Source organism: Octopus bimaculoides, chromosome 5 (assembly GCF_046866305.1).
Source record: "Octopus bimaculoides isolate indiv1 chromosome 5, ASM4686630v1, whole genome shotgun sequence".
Lineage (NCBI taxonomy): Eukaryota > Metazoa > Mollusca > Cephalopoda > Octopoda > Octopodidae > Octopus > Octopus bimaculoides.
In genome coordinates, this window is record NC_142932.1 from 125,464,874 (window position 1) to 125,481,930 (window position 17,057).

Consider the following 17,057-nt stretch of genomic DNA (forward strand, 5'->3'; position numbering starts at 1 on the left):
TTCAGTCCAATATTCTGATAAATTTGAAAGTGTCTCTAAAAAAATTCACGGTAATTTATATATATATGTATATTTATAAAGTAGTGACCTAGCAGAGTTGTTAGCCCAACAGGCATAATGCTTAGTGGCATTTCGTTCATCTTTACATTGTGAGTTCAAATTTCAGCCCAGGTTGACTTTGCCTTTCATCCTTTCACATTTGATAGAATAAGTAAAAACTGAGCAGTGGGGGCAATGTAATTGACTTAGCCCTCTCCTGAAATTATACTAAAGTTACATTCTTATGATGTTTATCTTTGCCTCAAGACATAAAAATGATGAAGATCATGATGATGATCTGTGTCCCTTTCTTTCTTTTGCAGAAATCTAGCAAGAAAACATTGTGGATATACACAGGTTAGTTCTTATTATTTATTTATTTTGTATGAGACAGCATATTGAGTTTGTGTAGCTGTTGGAAATAAGTTAGTAGATGCTCTGTTAATGTGAGTTGAAACAGACAAGCATCCTAACCACAGGCTTGGTATCCCTCATCCTTTTATCTCATCCAGCCAGAGCCCTTAACAGTCATCTTGAGATTTACGATTTTTCTTTGCTTCTGAAGGTGAATTGTTGAGAGTATTCCTTTTTTAAAATGCATGTAAACAGCGTGGAGGTAACAGTAGCAGCATTGGGACCAGTAGTAGCAGCAGCAGCATTGACTTTGACTTTTGTGGTTATTGTTGTTACTATTACAGTTATTGTTGTTTAGCTCCAATTGTCTTTCCCTGGGAGTCTAAAAACCAAAGAAACACATTAAATCCTTACACTGTAAAAAACATCTACATGAATGAATTCTGCCAAACCCACGAAAGCTATAAAATGTGGATGTTAAAACTATGATGATGATGATTTCCAATCTACAGGTCGTTATTTTCATTCATATGGACATAAGATGACCAGCTGTTTAGTTTTCATCAAACTCCTTTGCTTTATCAGGAAACTGGGTACAGGGTAGGGTTTACATGCCACCCAGTTTAACACCACCATCTGCTTCTTGGGTGCCTTTAGCATCAGTTCTCTCACCTTCATGCATTTGGACCAAATCAACAGTTTCCTCTCCATCCATTTGTTTTTTCCTTCAGATGTTGAGGTTGGAAATTCTTACAAGTCTGAGACAGCGCTACCAAAATATCAATGAAACTTACCTGCCTCTTCTAACAAACTCGCTTAAGACATTTTACAGATGATAGTTGATGAAGATTTAGCTGAGCAATCAAATGACAGCATAACACTTTTCTTTAATTTCTGTATTCAAAATTGTGCTGAGGTCAACATAGCTTTCCATCTTTTCACGTCTAATAACACAACATACAACAATTTTTGCTGATAGGCAGAGGTAAAGTTTGTGGCTGGTAGGAGAAGTACCCATTCTTCCTTTGGAATAGAAGCTAATGGACTCACTGTGTATCTTGATACAGCAATATACAATATATCTTTCACCTTTCATCTTGTTTCAGTCACTAAACTGTGGCCATGCTGGGGTACCACTTTTCATAATTTTTAGTGGAATGTATCAACCCTTGTACCTATTGTTTTTAAGATTGGTACTTATTCTGTTGATCATTTTTGGTGGACTGCTAGGTTATCGGGGCATCAACACACCAGCACTGGTTGTCAAGCAGTAGTTCTGGATAAACAAAGATGCACACACACACATGTGTGGCAGGCTTCTTTCGGTCTCTGTAACCAAATCCACTTTCAAGACTTTGGTCAGCCCAAAGTTATAGTAGAAAACACTTGCCTGTGGTTACATGTTGTGGGACTGAACCTTTAACTATGTGGTTGGTAAACAGACTTCTTACCACATAGCCATGCCTTTTTTCTGCAAGGTTTCAGGGAGATATTTGCTGCTATCTTTTAGTGACTGCATAAAATCTTTTTTTAAGAAAGGAATATCAAAATCAGTTGACAGTGCAAGATTAAATGCCTTGTAGTATTATGTTATGTCCCTTTACTGCATCACTTCTCAAGTTAGGCAATATCCCCCATCAGTCAATGATTTCAGCTCTTTCCTGGAAGTTAGAATGTATAGAGAAAAGGATTAGCTTTTTTTCTGTTTAAGTGTTTCTGTGAGTCAGGTAATGTTTTATTTCATTGAAGAGTCAAAACCAGTCCAAAATAGAATTATTAATGTCAAACCATTGCTTTTATTATAAAGTTACAACAAATGCTTTTATTGTAAACTTTTCTAGGAATATATAGAGTTCAAAAAGGAAATTGATTACTATTCCAAAGATTTTGATGGCGAAGATGTCAGGTAAGTAATTTTATAGCATTCTGCTTAAATTTACTTTTATATTTAATTATGAGGAGATTGTGTTGTATAAATATGATAACGATGTAAGGAAATATAAATGTAAGAAATAGTAAGAGAAGCCATGACATTGTTGATATGAGACAACATGGAATCTATATGTTCAGTATTTCAACTTCAGTAAGTCCTGGTTATGCAACTTTTAATACACTATTTTTGTTTGTATGTACTTAACTGCAAGACAAAAGGCTCAAGCCTATTCCATACACCCACAAAGAACAGAGACAGGGGAGAAACAGAATAAGGGGGTGGGATTTTCAATTCAGAATCATTTCTTTCTCCAGTTCACATTGAAATAATGAACTTTAGTCAAGAACAAAAGAAATGAATTGAACTTTCTTACTTTCTTTGCATTAGTGCCATTATACTGTGTAAAATATCTTAGGACACATTCACAGTGTCTCTGTCTCTATAATTGGGGAAGGGTTAAATCAAAGGGCTTGCAACCTCTTCTGAAAATGCCTGAGATGCTACCAAAACTGACCAAGGACTGGCCAGTGTGCAGTATAGAATGGAGATAAGGAAGAATCGCTTGTTATTCAATGACAAAAGTCTTTCTCTAGAGTAATTTATAGAAGCTTAATTTGAATGAACGAAGATGAGTTTCAAGCTTAATTAATGAAAATTTGAAGCATTTATAATACTTTGTGATATCATTTATTCATTTGTTCCTTTTGGAAAACCAAGATGCTTTACCTATTAGCAAGAGTCATGCTCTTGTTAAAAAGCCAGTTAAAACATACCTAAAACTGACGTTCACTCACCATGGCTGCTTTTGCTGACAGAGAAATCTTAGTACACTAAATACATTCCAGTTTGATACTCTACAGACATCCACAAATATGATGCCTGGTGATAATCAGAGATTGAACCTGTTCAAATGTATTGTAGATTTAGATTAAAATAATAAAATGTACAAACACAAAATAACAGTTCTGTAATGGTTCCGTTTGAGCATTGATGTAGAAATAATGATGATGATTGTGATGATGTGATGAAAATATGTTTGTTTCTTTTGCAGAAGAGTTGCAGCGAAACACTTCGTAGAAACTAAGGTTAGTTGATATGATTTATTTACAGTCCAGTATGTTGTTGGCAGAGTGATTAGAGCATCGAGTGGAAGGCTTTGCAGTATTTGTCTTGGTTGTCTACATTCTGAGTTCAAATATCAATGCAGTTAATTGTACCTTTCCCTTTTTGAATTTGGTAATAATAATAATAGCAGTCTAGGATTGTTAAAACACTTGATTGGATGCCTTGTGATATCTCATCCTGCCCTTTCCCTTCTCACAGCCATACTGTGAAACTGTATTGGCCTTTGTCTTTTCCTTAGATAACATTGTGCTGTAGACAGAGGGAGGCTTCAATGTACATGCAACAGCTGGTCTTCTACACAGTTTCCACCTACCAAATTTTATTCACAAGAAATTGGTCAAACAATTACTGTGGTAGAACACACTTGCCCAAGGTGCTGTGCATTGGGATTGAATCAGGAATCATGTGGTTTCAAATTGAATTTCTTGCCCACCCACCCATTCCCATACCCATTTAAAATACAGCCATCCACTTTCACAGTCACAAAGCAGGCACAAGCAGTGATATGTATTTAAGAAGTATACTTTGCAATCATGTGATTCCAGGTTCAATCTCAATGCTCAATCCCTAACCTGGGTGTCAAGCCAAATTTTGTGTGTGAAATTTGGTAGCAGCAAGCTCTTTTGTTCTTTGGTGTTAGATTTTATCTTTTGTCCATTCTAATACCATCAGCTGTACCTTTGATGCGTTCAGTGGAATTCCTCCTGTAGTAAGCATTCACTTGAGGTAAATGGTCTGATGATACCAAACAATTGATGGTTCCATCCTCACCTTTTCCTACCAGTGATGGAGGTCCTACAAAAGTGTCCTTTTTGGGTTTAGTCATAAGAAACGTTCTTCTGGGATAATAGGTCTACTGGAGGAGGACTGACCTAGGGCTAAACAATTAAAACAGAGCTAAAAGTAACTAATTTGTTACTAAATCTGGTATTATTTAATTATAAACTGCCAAAGTATATACACCTGCAGAAATTCTATGGTTGTGGGAATAAAATATTTTATATTCTCTTAAGTCATAGGATCAAATCCAGTGCTGTTGGTTATTTTTTTTCTGTTTATTCAGCGTTTGCCCTTCCTCTACCTCAGTTCATGTCAGTGTTGGGATTAATTTAGCTGATAATCTCTTCATGTTGTCTAAAATTGGACAGCAACCTAACTACAGGTGACACTTGCAACAATGTCAGTTGACACTGCAGTAGTCCTGTGGTAAATGTAATGGTGGTAGTAATGCTGGTGGTTGTTGTGGTCTTCTCTTTCTCGTAGTGGTGGTGGTGGTGCTGGTAGTAGTAGTAGTAGGAGCAGCAGTGGTAGTAATAGTAGTAACATCTAATCTACAAGTCCTCATTTGCACTCATATGGAGGTAGACATGACCAGCAGTTTGGGTTTCATCAGTAGACAATCACATAATCAAAACCTTAAATCTACAAGATAATGCATGATTAATTCAGGACAATATGGATAAATATCCATTGCATTTGATTGAATAATCTGTTAAAGGATTAAAAATAAACCTGCAAAAACCTTCAACATTCTGTCATCTATGAAGGTTTTTCTAAAGACTTAAGAATTCATTTAAGAAATAAGGTAAACGATATCATTAGCCTACCTGTGGCATCACATTAGGTAACAAGGTGCAGTTTCATCTAAGTCACCTGTTCATTCTGATGTGTTTCTAATTAGAGATGTCATGACTGAGATTTCTCTTGTTTTCTACCAAAATAATTAATAGAATGGTTCTTGGGTGACTTTACTGAGAATTCCCTCACTTTCATGCATTTGGACCAAATCTACATTTGCTCATTCATTCAAATTAAGCATCTGTAAATTAGTGTACATTCTGTGAATGTAGAAAAGCAAAACAACCAATTGCTTCAGGAAATCAGGCAATATCCAGTTTGATTGGAGAGTCAATTACATGGTAAAATAAAACTACAGATGTTAAATCATTAATTTTATTATAAAGTCTAAACATATGCTTTCATTTTGAATATTTCTAGGGTTGTAATGAACTTTCAAAGGACCTGTACTGTCATACACTTCTTGACAAAGAAGAAGCTAAGTAAATATTTTTATTACATTTTGTTTAATCTTTACTTCATTGAAATGAGGAGATTGTGTTGTATAAATGTTATCACAATATAATGATATATATATATATATATATATATATATATATATATATATGAGTGGTTGGCGTTAGGAAGGGCATCCAGCTGTAGAAACTCTGCCAAATCAGACTGGAGCCTGGTGTTGCCATCCGGTTTCACCAGTCCTCAGTCAAATCGTCCAACCCATGCTAGCATGGAAAGCGGACGCTAAACGATGATGATGATATATATATATAAGCTTGTGAGCTGGCAGAATCGTTAACACAGCAGGCATAATGCTTAGTGGCATTTCATCCATCTTTACATTGTGAGTTCAAATTTCAGCTCAGGTTGACTTTGCCTTTCATCCTTACACATTTGATAGAATAAGTAAAAATTGAGCAGTGGGTTCAATTTAATTGAATTAGCCCTCTCTGAAGTTGCTGGCCTTGTGCCAAAGTTTTGAACTATTCTAGAATAAGGATCAGATGGAGGAAGTTCAGAGTTCTACCTCTATTCATAAGACTGTGAATGGTTATACTCCATGGTATTGAGACATGGGCTCAGAATGCAAAAGACATGTGTAGATTGGAGAGAAATGAAGGCATTATGCTTTTGTGGTTGTGCATCATCAGTGTGCATGTAGAACAACGTGCAAATGTATTGAGGGAAAAGTTGGACATAAGAGGAATCAAATGTAGTATGAAAGAGAGAAGACCACATTGGTCTGGACATGTGAGGCATATGAATGCAAGAGGACAGTTGCATAAAGAAGTGCCAATGTCTGAAAGTGGATGGTACCTGCAGAAGAAGGAGACTCAAGAAGACGTTGCTACACTGTATCTTTTGTGTAAGCCCCTGCAATGAGAGTTCATTTGCCTCTGGTATGGCACCAGTGTTTGGGACAACTTATGTCTGTGAGCAAACATTTCCAAAAATGAAGTATGTGAAGTCAGCACATTGAATGAGGTTGACTGATGAACATTTGAAAGCAATTCTCTTGGTTGGATGCAACAACTGTAAAGCAAAAATTGATGATATCTTAAAAGCTAAACACCAGTTTCACAAATTTCATGAACTATTTTTGCTGCTTAGTTTGTGAAATTGGGATTTATGCGCACTAGGTGTGATATAATTATCATTATCATCATCACCATTTAACGTCCGCTTTTCATGCTGGCATGGGTTGAACGATTTGACTGAGGACTGGCGAACCAGATGGCTGCACCAGGCTCCAATCTGATTTGGCAGAGTTTCTACAGCTGGATGCCCTTCCTAATGCCAACCACTCTGAGAGTGTAGTGGGTGCTTTTTACGTGCCACTGGCCTTATTGCTAATGTTGCTTTCATCATCATCATCATCATCATCGTTTAACGTCCGCTTTCCATGCTAGCATGGGTTGGACGATTTGACTGAGGACTGGTGAAACCGGATGGCAACACCAGGCTCCAGTCTGATTTGGCAGAGTTTCTACAGCTGGATGCCCTTCCTAACGCCAACCACTCAGAGAGTGTAGTGGGTGCTTTTACGTGTCACCCGCACGAAAACGGCCACGCTCGAAATGGTGTCTTTTATGTGCCACCCGCACAAGCCAGTCCAGGGGCACTGGCAACGATCTCGCTCGAAAATCCTACAGGAGCCAGTCAGGCGGTACTGGCAACGGCCACGCTCAAAATGGTGCATCTCATGTGCCACCCGCACAAGAACCAGTCCAGGGGCACTGGCAACGATCTTACTTGGCTTGCCGGGTCTTCTCACGCACAGCACATTTCCAAAGGTCTCGGTCAGTAGTCATCGCCTCGGTGAGGCCCAATGTACGAAGGTCTTGCCTCACCACCTCAGCCCAGGTCTTCCTGGGCCTACCTCTTCCACGGGTTCCCTCAACTGTTAGGGTGTGGCACTTTTTCACACAGCTATCCTCCTCCATTCTCACCACATGTCCATACCAGCGCAATCGTCTCTCTTGCACGCCACAACTGTTGATAAATATGTTGGTCGTCTTTATTTTTTGTGTATTCACTGTATTGTATTAAACAAAATGTTTATACAGTCTGCCCTCATCATTCTCTCAGTTACCTGGCTTGCCATGATAGAAGTTTGGTGACCCTTGCCCTAACCCAACAAACCAAACTACATCTCTTCGCTTCTTCACATTTCCTCCTTCCTCACTGTATCATTGCTACCCTCTAGCCCTTGACCTTCCCCTTTACATTCTTATCTCCATCCCTTGTTAGTTTGTCCAGCTCTTCACCACCGTTTCTCTCATTATTTCCCTCCGTCTTTCTCATTCTCCTGCTCTTCCCTCAGGTTTGGTAACCATGTATCTCCTTCATGGCAACACACCTGTTTCTGTCCTCATTCCTGATCTTTCCCTCCTCCCTCTGGCCACGTAATCTTGTACCTCCTCTGGCTCACTATAACAGTTCATCATCTTAGATCACCTCCTGCAATGCTCCCTCCCCTCCCAAAAGATTTTTTCTTGCAAGTTACTTGGTGACCCTGTCAGTGCAGGTGCCACTTAAAAAGCATTCAGTTTATACTGTAAAGTGGTTGGCATTTGGAAGGGCATCCATCTGTAAAAATCTTGTCAAAACTGGCCATGCAAAGATCACTCAATCCATTCCACTGGGTGGATAGTGTTAGAAAGGGCATCCAGCTGTAAAAACCCTGCTAACACAGACAGAAGTCTGCCTGACCAGCTCCTGTCAAACTGTCTCTCTCATTCCAACATGGAAAGCAGACGTTAAATGATGATGATGATCATCATCATCATCATGATAATGTTGAGCATCAGGCCTCATGGAGGCAATGAACTATGACTGCAACATTTGATAATATGTTGTGCTTGAGAAGAAGACCCATGAGGCCAAGTGACATTGTAGTTGTGGCAGATACTAGTGCCATAGAACTGGCACTCCTGCAGGTGGCACATAAAGGTACCCATTACATTCTTGGAGTGGTTGGTGTTAGGAAGGGCATCCAAACGTAGAAATAATACCAAATCAGACTAGAGCTTGGTACAGTCCCTCACCTTACCATCTCTGGTCAAAGCATCCAACCCATGCCACTGTGGACAATGGATGCTAAGTGATGGTGGTGGTGGATGGTAGAAAATAGCAAAAGTATCCATGACAATGTTGATTTGAGAAAGAATTTATATTTATATTCAGTATTTCAAATTCAAGAAGTCCTTGTCATGTAACTTTTATAGTTTTTATATCAACCCAGAACAGAAACAAGGAATAACACATATACAAATCAAGGAATTCCTAGTCCAAACATTTGTTTCCTTCAGTTTTCCTTCCCTTTTTCAAAATTGGGATCATCACCCCAGACTGCCATTGTTTTGGTGTCCTTTCAGAAGTCCATGCTATAAACAAATCAACCAGAGAATACCTTCTCCTTTTAATTTTCTTAACATTTCATCCACTTCAGCTGCCTTGCCACACTTGAGTGCTTTAATCACCTCTGCGACTTTAGCCTTTGTGAGGTTAGTCTTTAGTCCTAGATGCACCTCATGTCACCCAGAAGATCTTATCCTGATCAAATTGAATAGATCCTTAAAGTATTCTCTTCCACCCCAAAGAATGCTCTGCTTTTTACAGAGAGGAATTCCAGGTGAGTTCTTTCTGGCAGGGATGGAAGAGGGCTTGTTACGAAGTGTGAAGATATTCTGCCAGAATACTTTATTGGCCAATCTAAAATCAGTCTCCAGCTTATATGATGATATGTGTCCCTTTATTTCTTTTGCAGAAATCTAGCAAGAAAACATTGTGGATATACGACAGTGAGTTCTTCTTATTTATTTATTTATTATGAGGCAGCATATTGAGTTTGTGTAGTTGTTGGAAATAAGTTAGTAGATCCTCTGTTAATGTGAGCTGAAACAGACAAGCATCCTGACCACAGGCTTCTTATCTCTCATCTGTTTTATCTCAAACCAGAGCCCTTAACAGTCATTTTTAGAGATAGCATTGTTTTGCTGTTAAGGTGAATTGTTGGGGGTCTTCCTTTTTTAAAATAGTTGGAGTAGCAGCAGCAGCAGTAGCAGTAGAAGCATTGACTGTGATGTTTGTGGTTATTGTTGTTACTATTACAGTTATTGTTGTTTAGCTCCAATTGTCTTTCCCTGTGAGTCTAAACACCAAGGAAACACATTAAATGCTTACACTGTAAAAAAACATCTACGTGAATGAATTCTGCCAGACCCATGAAGGCTATATAATGTGAATATTAAAACTATGATGATGGTGATGATGATGATTTCCAATCTACAGGTTGTTATTTTCATTCATATGGACATAAGATGACCAGCTGTTTGGTTTTCATCAAACTCCTTTGCTTTATCAGGAAACTGGGTACAGGGTTTACATGCCACCCAGTTTAACACCACCATTTGCTTATTGGGTGCCTTTAGCATCAATTCTCTCACTTTCATGCATTTGGACCAAATCAACAGTTTCCTCTCCATCCATTTGTTTTTTCCTTCAGATGTTGAGGTCAAGCAACAAACAGCTTTACCAAATTAAAATGGAAACTAAGCTGTCCCTACTGAAAAACTTATTTAAAACACTTTAAAGTGGAAGGAGTAGACCCAGGAGGATGTGAGATGAAGTGGTGAGAGAAGATCTTCAGAAGTTGGGTCTCACAGAGGGGATGACAGGACAGGGTCTGGGACTCCTGGTGGTTTGCTGTGCTTGACAAGATATGTCAAGCTATGCAGAGGTGTAGTTGTCCTTACATACTGGCATACTCACAGCATCCTTTCCTAGCTGAGCATTCATAATCTTGGAGACTCATTGGGAGCCGGTGCCACATAAAATACACCCAGTCTAGTGCCGCCTATACACATCCATGCCGGTGCTGCATAAAAGCATCCAATACACTCTATAAAGTAGTTGGCATTGGGAAGGGCATCAAGCTATAGAAACAATGCAAAAGTAGACATGGAGACTAGTCAGCTCCTGTCAGACAGTCCAACCCATGCCACCATGGAAAACAGACATTGAATGAAGCTGATGATGATGATAGTTGATGAAGATGTAGCTGAGCTGATTGAATAACAGCATAACACCTTTCACGAAATTCTGTATTCAAAATCATGCTGAGGTTATCATAGCTTTCCTTCTTTTCATGTCTGATAAGACAACAAATAACCTTTCAGTTGATGGGCAGAGGTAGAGTTTGTGGTTGGTAAGAGAAGTACCCATTCCTCCTTTCAAATATAAACTTGCTACATATAATAGACTTAACACACAGCCACACCTTTTAGTTTTTTGCAAGATTTAAGGGAGATATTTGCTGCTATCTTTTAGTGACTGCATAGAATCTTTTTAAGAGAGGTATATCAAAATCAGTTGACAGTGCAAGATGAAGTGCCATGTAGTATTATGTTACGTCCCTTTACTGCATCACTTCTCAAGTTAGGTAATATCCCCCATCAGTCAATGATTTCAGCTCTTTACTGGAAGTTAGCATGGGCTGAGAAAAAGATCAGTTGTTTTTTGCTTAAGTGTTTCTATGTGTCAGGTAATGTTTTGCTTCATTGAAGAGTTGAAACTAGTCCAAAATACAACTCTTCATATCCAGTCATTATAAACATACAGCAAATACTTTTGTAACCTTTTCTAGCAATTTGAAGACTTTAAAAAAGAAGCAATTGATGGTTTTAACCGCATACAAGCCAAGTAAGTGATTATGTAACATTCTGCTTAAGTCTTTTTTTCTTTGAATTATGAGGAGATTGTGTTGTATAAATATGATAACGATATAAGGAAATATAAATGTAGGAAATAGTAAGAGAAGCCATGACATTGTTGATATGAGACATGGAATCTATATGTTCAGTATTTCAACTTCAGTAAGTCCTGGTTATGCAACTTTTAATACACTATTTTTGTTTGTATGTACTTAACTGCAAGACAAAAGGTTCAAGCCTATTCCATACACCCACAGAACAGAGACAGGGCAGAAACAGAATAAGGGAGTGGGATTTTCAATTCAGAATCATTTCTTTCTCCATTTCACATTGAAATGAATTGAACAATAAACGTTTTAAACTTTGATTAAAATTAAAATTCCCCATTCCTTGTTCCATGTAAGATGTATCTCTGCTGGTGCCACTTCAAAAGCACTCAATGCCCTCTGTAAAGTGGTTGGCATTAGGAAGTGCATCCAGCTGTAGAAACCTTGCCAAAACAGAGGACTGGAGCCTGTTGCAGCTCTCCACCTTGCCACCTCCAGTCAAACAGTCCAACCTATGCTAACATGGTAAACAGATTTTAAATGATGATAATGATGTTGATGATGATGACATCAAACTTTGGATAAAATCATCTGCCAATCTTGATTGCTTTTTCATGAAAGTTTCTCATTTTTATAAAGCTGAAATTCAAATCAAATCTTAAATTTGATACAAATAACGAATAATGTATAAGAAATTATATCTTTAAAATCTTCTGTGCTACAAAGTCATGTAAAGATATTTACCATTATATATAATAATCCTGTTTAGATCTGCAAGATCTGTCAGTTAACATGATTGTCATCTCAACCTGGTCTGTCTTCATTTTGCCCTGATTCCATTATAAAAAGTAAAGACCTTTTACACCACCACCATCATTATCATGTATCACCATCATCATTTAATGGCATGGATTGGATAGTTTGATAGGAACTGGCAAGCTGGAGGGCCACAGCGGGCTCCAGTTGTATGTTTTGGCATGGTCTCTGCTGCTGGAAGCCCTTCTTAATGCCAACTACTTTACAGAGTGTACTCAGCGCATTTTATGTGGCAGTAGCATGGGAACTTCCTGCATGGCAGTGGCACAGGTGCTGTCACGTGGCACCAGCACCTGTGGAGTTGCCAAGTGACTTGCAAGACAAAGGGCTCCTGGTTGAGAGAAGGGGAGGAATCGAGGGATATGGCTGTGAGCCTGTCAAGAGGTTAGTGTATGACAGAGAGGCAGAGATAGTTGTCTTATTATAGAGGGGGTACTTGGCTACCCCAGTCAGCCAGGCAAGGAGAAGCAAGGTAGGACAAATTTAAGGAACAATAAAGATATCAACTTAGAACAATTAATAATCTTAGTTGTCTTTTATTGAGTTTTGTGTAACTACAAGAATTGCATCAATTCTGAAATCTTCTGTATTGGGAAGAGCAAGGATTGTAAGAAAGGTTCTTGACATCTGAGTAAAGTGGTTGTGACCAATTATCAAGAACATTGATTCTGAATATAAAACATTCAAGCACAATGTGAATCATTATTATCATCATCATTTAATGTCTGCTCTCTATGCTGGCATGGATTTGATGGTTTGACTGAAAACTGGCTAGCCAGAAGACTGCATCAGGTTCCAATCTGATCTGGTAATATTTCTACAGCTGGATGCCCTTCCTAATGCCAACCACTCTGAGAGTGTAGTGGATGCTTTTTATGTGCCACCAGTATGGGAACCAGTCCGACAGCACTGGCATCAACCACGCTGAAATGGTGCTTGTTATGTGCCACCAGCACAGGTGCCTATCAGGCGGTGCTGGCATCAGCCACAACAACAATTTCACTTCACTCAACATATCTTCTTAAGCGCGGAATATTGCCTAATACTTGAAGGGTACACTTAAATGGGCTGGTTATGCGACACCGGCTTATGCCACAGCTATGATCTCACTTGGCTTGCTGGGTCTTTTCAAGCAGAGCATATCTCCAAAGGTCTCGGTTGTTTGTCATTGCCTCTGTGTGGCCCAACATTTGAAGGCTGTGTTCACCACTTCATCCCAGGTCTTTCTGAGTTTATCTCTTCACAGATTCCTTCCACTGTTAGGGTGTGACACTTCAAACATTAGGTGTGCTGACTTTGAGGGTGTGGAAGGTGTAATCCCATGAGACCCTGGAATGGGGGACAACAACAATATGCATCTGAAAAGAAAGTTTGCATAATAAAAATAAGAAGAGAAAATAATACTATTAACCTATCTAGTTCCATAAAAAAACTCATTCAAATACATTTTTGAGAAAACTGCAAAAATCTTCAGCATTCTCTCAAGATTAATGATCGATGAAGGTTTGATCCTCTACAGACATCCATAACATCCATAAATATGACAGCTGGTGATATTCAGAGAGTAAACCTATTGAAATGAATTCTAGATTTAGATTAAAATAATAAAATGTACAAACACAAAATGACATTTCTGTAATGGTTCTTTTTGTGAGTTGATGCAGAAGTAATGATGGTGATTGTGATGATGTGATGAAAATATTTGTTTCTTTTGCAGGAGATATGCAACAAAATACTTTTTCGACTTTAAGGTTAGTTGATATGATTTATTTACTGTGCAGTATATTGGCAGAGTGATAAGAGCATCATGTAGAAGGCTTAGCGATATTTGTCTTGGTTGTCTACATTCTGAGTTCAAATATCAATGCAGTTAATTGTACCTTTCCCTTTTTGAATTTGGTAATAATAATAATAGCAGTCCAGGATTGCTAAAACACTTGATTGGATGCCTTGTGATATCTCATCCTGCCCTTTCCCTTCTCACAGCCATACTGTGAAACTGTATTGGCCTTTGTCTTTTCCTTAGATAACATTGTGCTGTAGACAGAGGGAGGCTTCAATGTACATGCAACAGCTGGTCTTCTACACAGTTTCCATCTACCAAATTTTATTCACAAGGAATTGGTCAAACAATAACTGTGGTAGAAAACACTTGCCCAAGGTGCTGTGCATTGGGATTGAATCAGGAACCATATAGTTTCAAATTGAATATCTTTGCCAGCCATCCATGGCCACTTCCATTTAAAATACAGCCATCCACTTTCACAGCCACAAAGCAGGCACAAGCATTGATATGCATTTAAAAAGTTTTCTTAGGAATTGTGTGATTTCAGGTTCAATCTCAATACTCAACCCCTAACCTGTGGTTAAGCCAAATGTTGTGTATGAAATTTGGTAGCAGCAAGCTCTTTTGCATGGACTTTACTTATTCTTTGGTGTTAGATTTTATCCCTTGACCATTCTAATACCATCAGCTGTACCTTTGGTGCATTCAGTGGAATTCCTCCTGTAGTAAGCATTCACTTGAGATAAATGGTCTGATGATACCAAACAATCGATGGTTTCATCCCCCCTTTTTCCTACCAGTGATGGAGGCCCTGCAAAAGTGTCCTTTTTGGGTTTAGTCATAAGAAACGTTCTTCTGGGATAATAGGTCTACTGGAGGAGGACTGACCTAGGGCTAAACGATTAAAACAGAGCTAAAAGTAACTAATTTGTTACTAAATCTGGTATTATTTAATTATAAACTGCCAAAGTATATACACCTGCAGAAATGCTATGGTTGTGGGAATAAAATATTGGATTGCATACTCTTAAGTCATAGGATCAAATCCAGTGCAGGTGGTGTTTTTTTAAATTTTTATTCAGAGTTTGTCCTTCCTCTACTTCAATTCATGTCAGTGTTGGGATTAATTCAACAGATAATCTCTTCATGTTGTCTAAAATTGGACCGCAGCCTAACCACAGGCAACACTTCCAACAATGTATTGGCTTGACGAATGATTCATGAACGTTTTTTTTTTTGTTTTTTTCAAATTGAAAAATGCATGCAGAAATAAGATGCTTTCATAAATCTGTTATATTTTCTGAAAGAGAATTTTTTGCTCTACAAAATAGTGTGTTTTGATTTTTTAATTTTATTGAGTTTTGTGTATTTTCAGATCATTAAAATGACACCATTTGCTTTCTGCATTTAATTGAGGTGTTAAGGCCACCGAAGCTGCTTGTGAGATTTGTGCTATGTATGGAGAAGGAGCAATAGCTCAAAGTACTGCCCACCGTTGGTTTATGCGCTTCAAAAATGGGAATTTTTGAGATTAATAATGGCTCACACACCAGTCAACCAACTGAGTTTGATGAAGAGTGGTTGAATCAACATCTCCACAAAAATCCACATCAAACGACCAGAGAATTGGCAGATTGGATCGAGTGTGATAAAAAAACTGGTGAACAACCTTCTGTCAATGGACAACGTTCATTGAACTCAAGTGGTTGACCAGTGTGTGTGATTTGTACTTGAGATCAAAATTTGTATTTTTGAGGAACAGAAACCAACAGCAGGGTGTACACTGAGGCATTGCTCCTCATCCATACACAGCACAAATCTCACATGCAGCTTTGGTGGGCTTTATATCTTGATTAAATGCAAAAGGCAAATGGTGTTGAAAATGCTCAGTTTTGTCCACTTGTCATTCCATTTTAATGATCTGAAAATACATAAAAACTAAAAAGTCCATAAAAGTCCTCTTCCAAATAATACATAAAATTTTTTGATTCATGAAACCAACCTGGCCATAGCTGGCCGAGAGTACCCATTGTTATTTGAATGTACATTTGAACCCAAATCTCGTTAGTACATTCGTTAAAACACCTGATTTCACTTTGCAAATAGTTGAGTTATTGTCTCCAACATTGTTTGGTGTGATATTTGAACTCAGTGAATTTTGGAAGATTTTTTTCCACATTTTTTGCGGCGTTAATTTTTTTCAACTTTGAAGATGGAGAGGAGTTTCATGCTATCAAGCAGTGATTCTGAATTTGAAGGTTTTTCAACAGAAGATATCGAGATATCGAAGAAAAGAATGAATGAGCTACAAAAGCACGTGGTGAACGATAATGAATCGGATATTTCTGTATCCGAAACTGAAAGCAGCGACGGCGACAGCGAGGATGATTTTACACCAGAAAAAGATTCTAAAAATATTTTTATTAACAATTTTTCTGAGGAAACAGGGTCTACCCATAGTCTTTCTCAGGAAGCGAAACCTTTAGACTTCTTTTTCATGCTTGTTTGAAATGATTACTGCGGAAACAAATCGTTACGCAGAATGTAAACAAGCCGGAAAAAAAAGATAGCTTGTGGTTTCCTGCAACTGTAGATGAAATACGGGCATTTTTTTGCCATAAATATTATTATGGGTATTAGACAGTTACCCAGAATAACAAATTACTGGAGCGATCAGGAACCTTTTGGCGATGAATATATTTCCAGTATTATGAACGAGTATGATTCATGAAGCTGAACCAATATTTACATGTGAGAGACACTAGAAGTACCCCAGAGACGAAAATTATGCAATAGAATTGATTAAGAACCCTTTCTTTAATTATGTTCCAAATATCACATTAATATGTTGATAAATAAAAACGTTACAGGTGTTTAATGAGACTAGTCTAAATTCATGATTATTTTAAAATTTAATTGAAACTCATGAGGGGTGTATTTTGGTCAGAAATATAGTAATGAAAGGGTTAAAGGATTAAAAATAAACCTGCAAAAACCTTCAACATTCTGTCATCTATGAAGATTTTTCTAAAGACTTATAATTCATTTAAGAAATAAGGTAAACGATATCATTAACCTACCTGTGGCATCACATTAGGTAACAAGGTGCAGTTTCATCTAAGTCACCTGTTCATTCTGATGTGTTTCTAACTAGAGATGTCATGACTGAG

At 38.0% G+C, this 17,057-nt stretch overlaps 1 protein-coding gene across 2 annotated transcripts in view; it reads left to right on the top strand.

The window, feature by feature from the left end:
* LOC106877687 (uncharacterized) overlaps window positions 1-17,057 on the top strand; it is a 288,271-nt gene that overhangs the window by 109,069 nt on the left and 162,145 nt on the right. The window contains exons 35-41 of one of the 2 annotated variants that reach the window (XM_089353047.1): window positions 363-396; window positions 2,235-2,299; window positions 3,378-3,411; window positions 5,450-5,511; window positions 9,294-9,327; window positions 11,172-11,227; window positions 13,819-13,852. The exons of the other annotated variant lie outside the window; for it this stretch is intronic. Of the exons in view, the coding sequence (XP_089209173.1) occupies window positions 363-396; window positions 2,235-2,299; window positions 3,378-3,411; window positions 5,450-5,511; window positions 9,294-9,327; window positions 11,172-11,227; window positions 13,819-13,852 (319 nt within the window). The remainder of the gene's footprint in view (window positions 1-362; window positions 397-2,234; window positions 2,300-3,377; window positions 3,412-5,449; window positions 5,512-9,293; window positions 9,328-11,171; window positions 11,228-13,818; window positions 13,853-17,057) is intronic. 2 annotated transcript variants of the gene reach the window in all.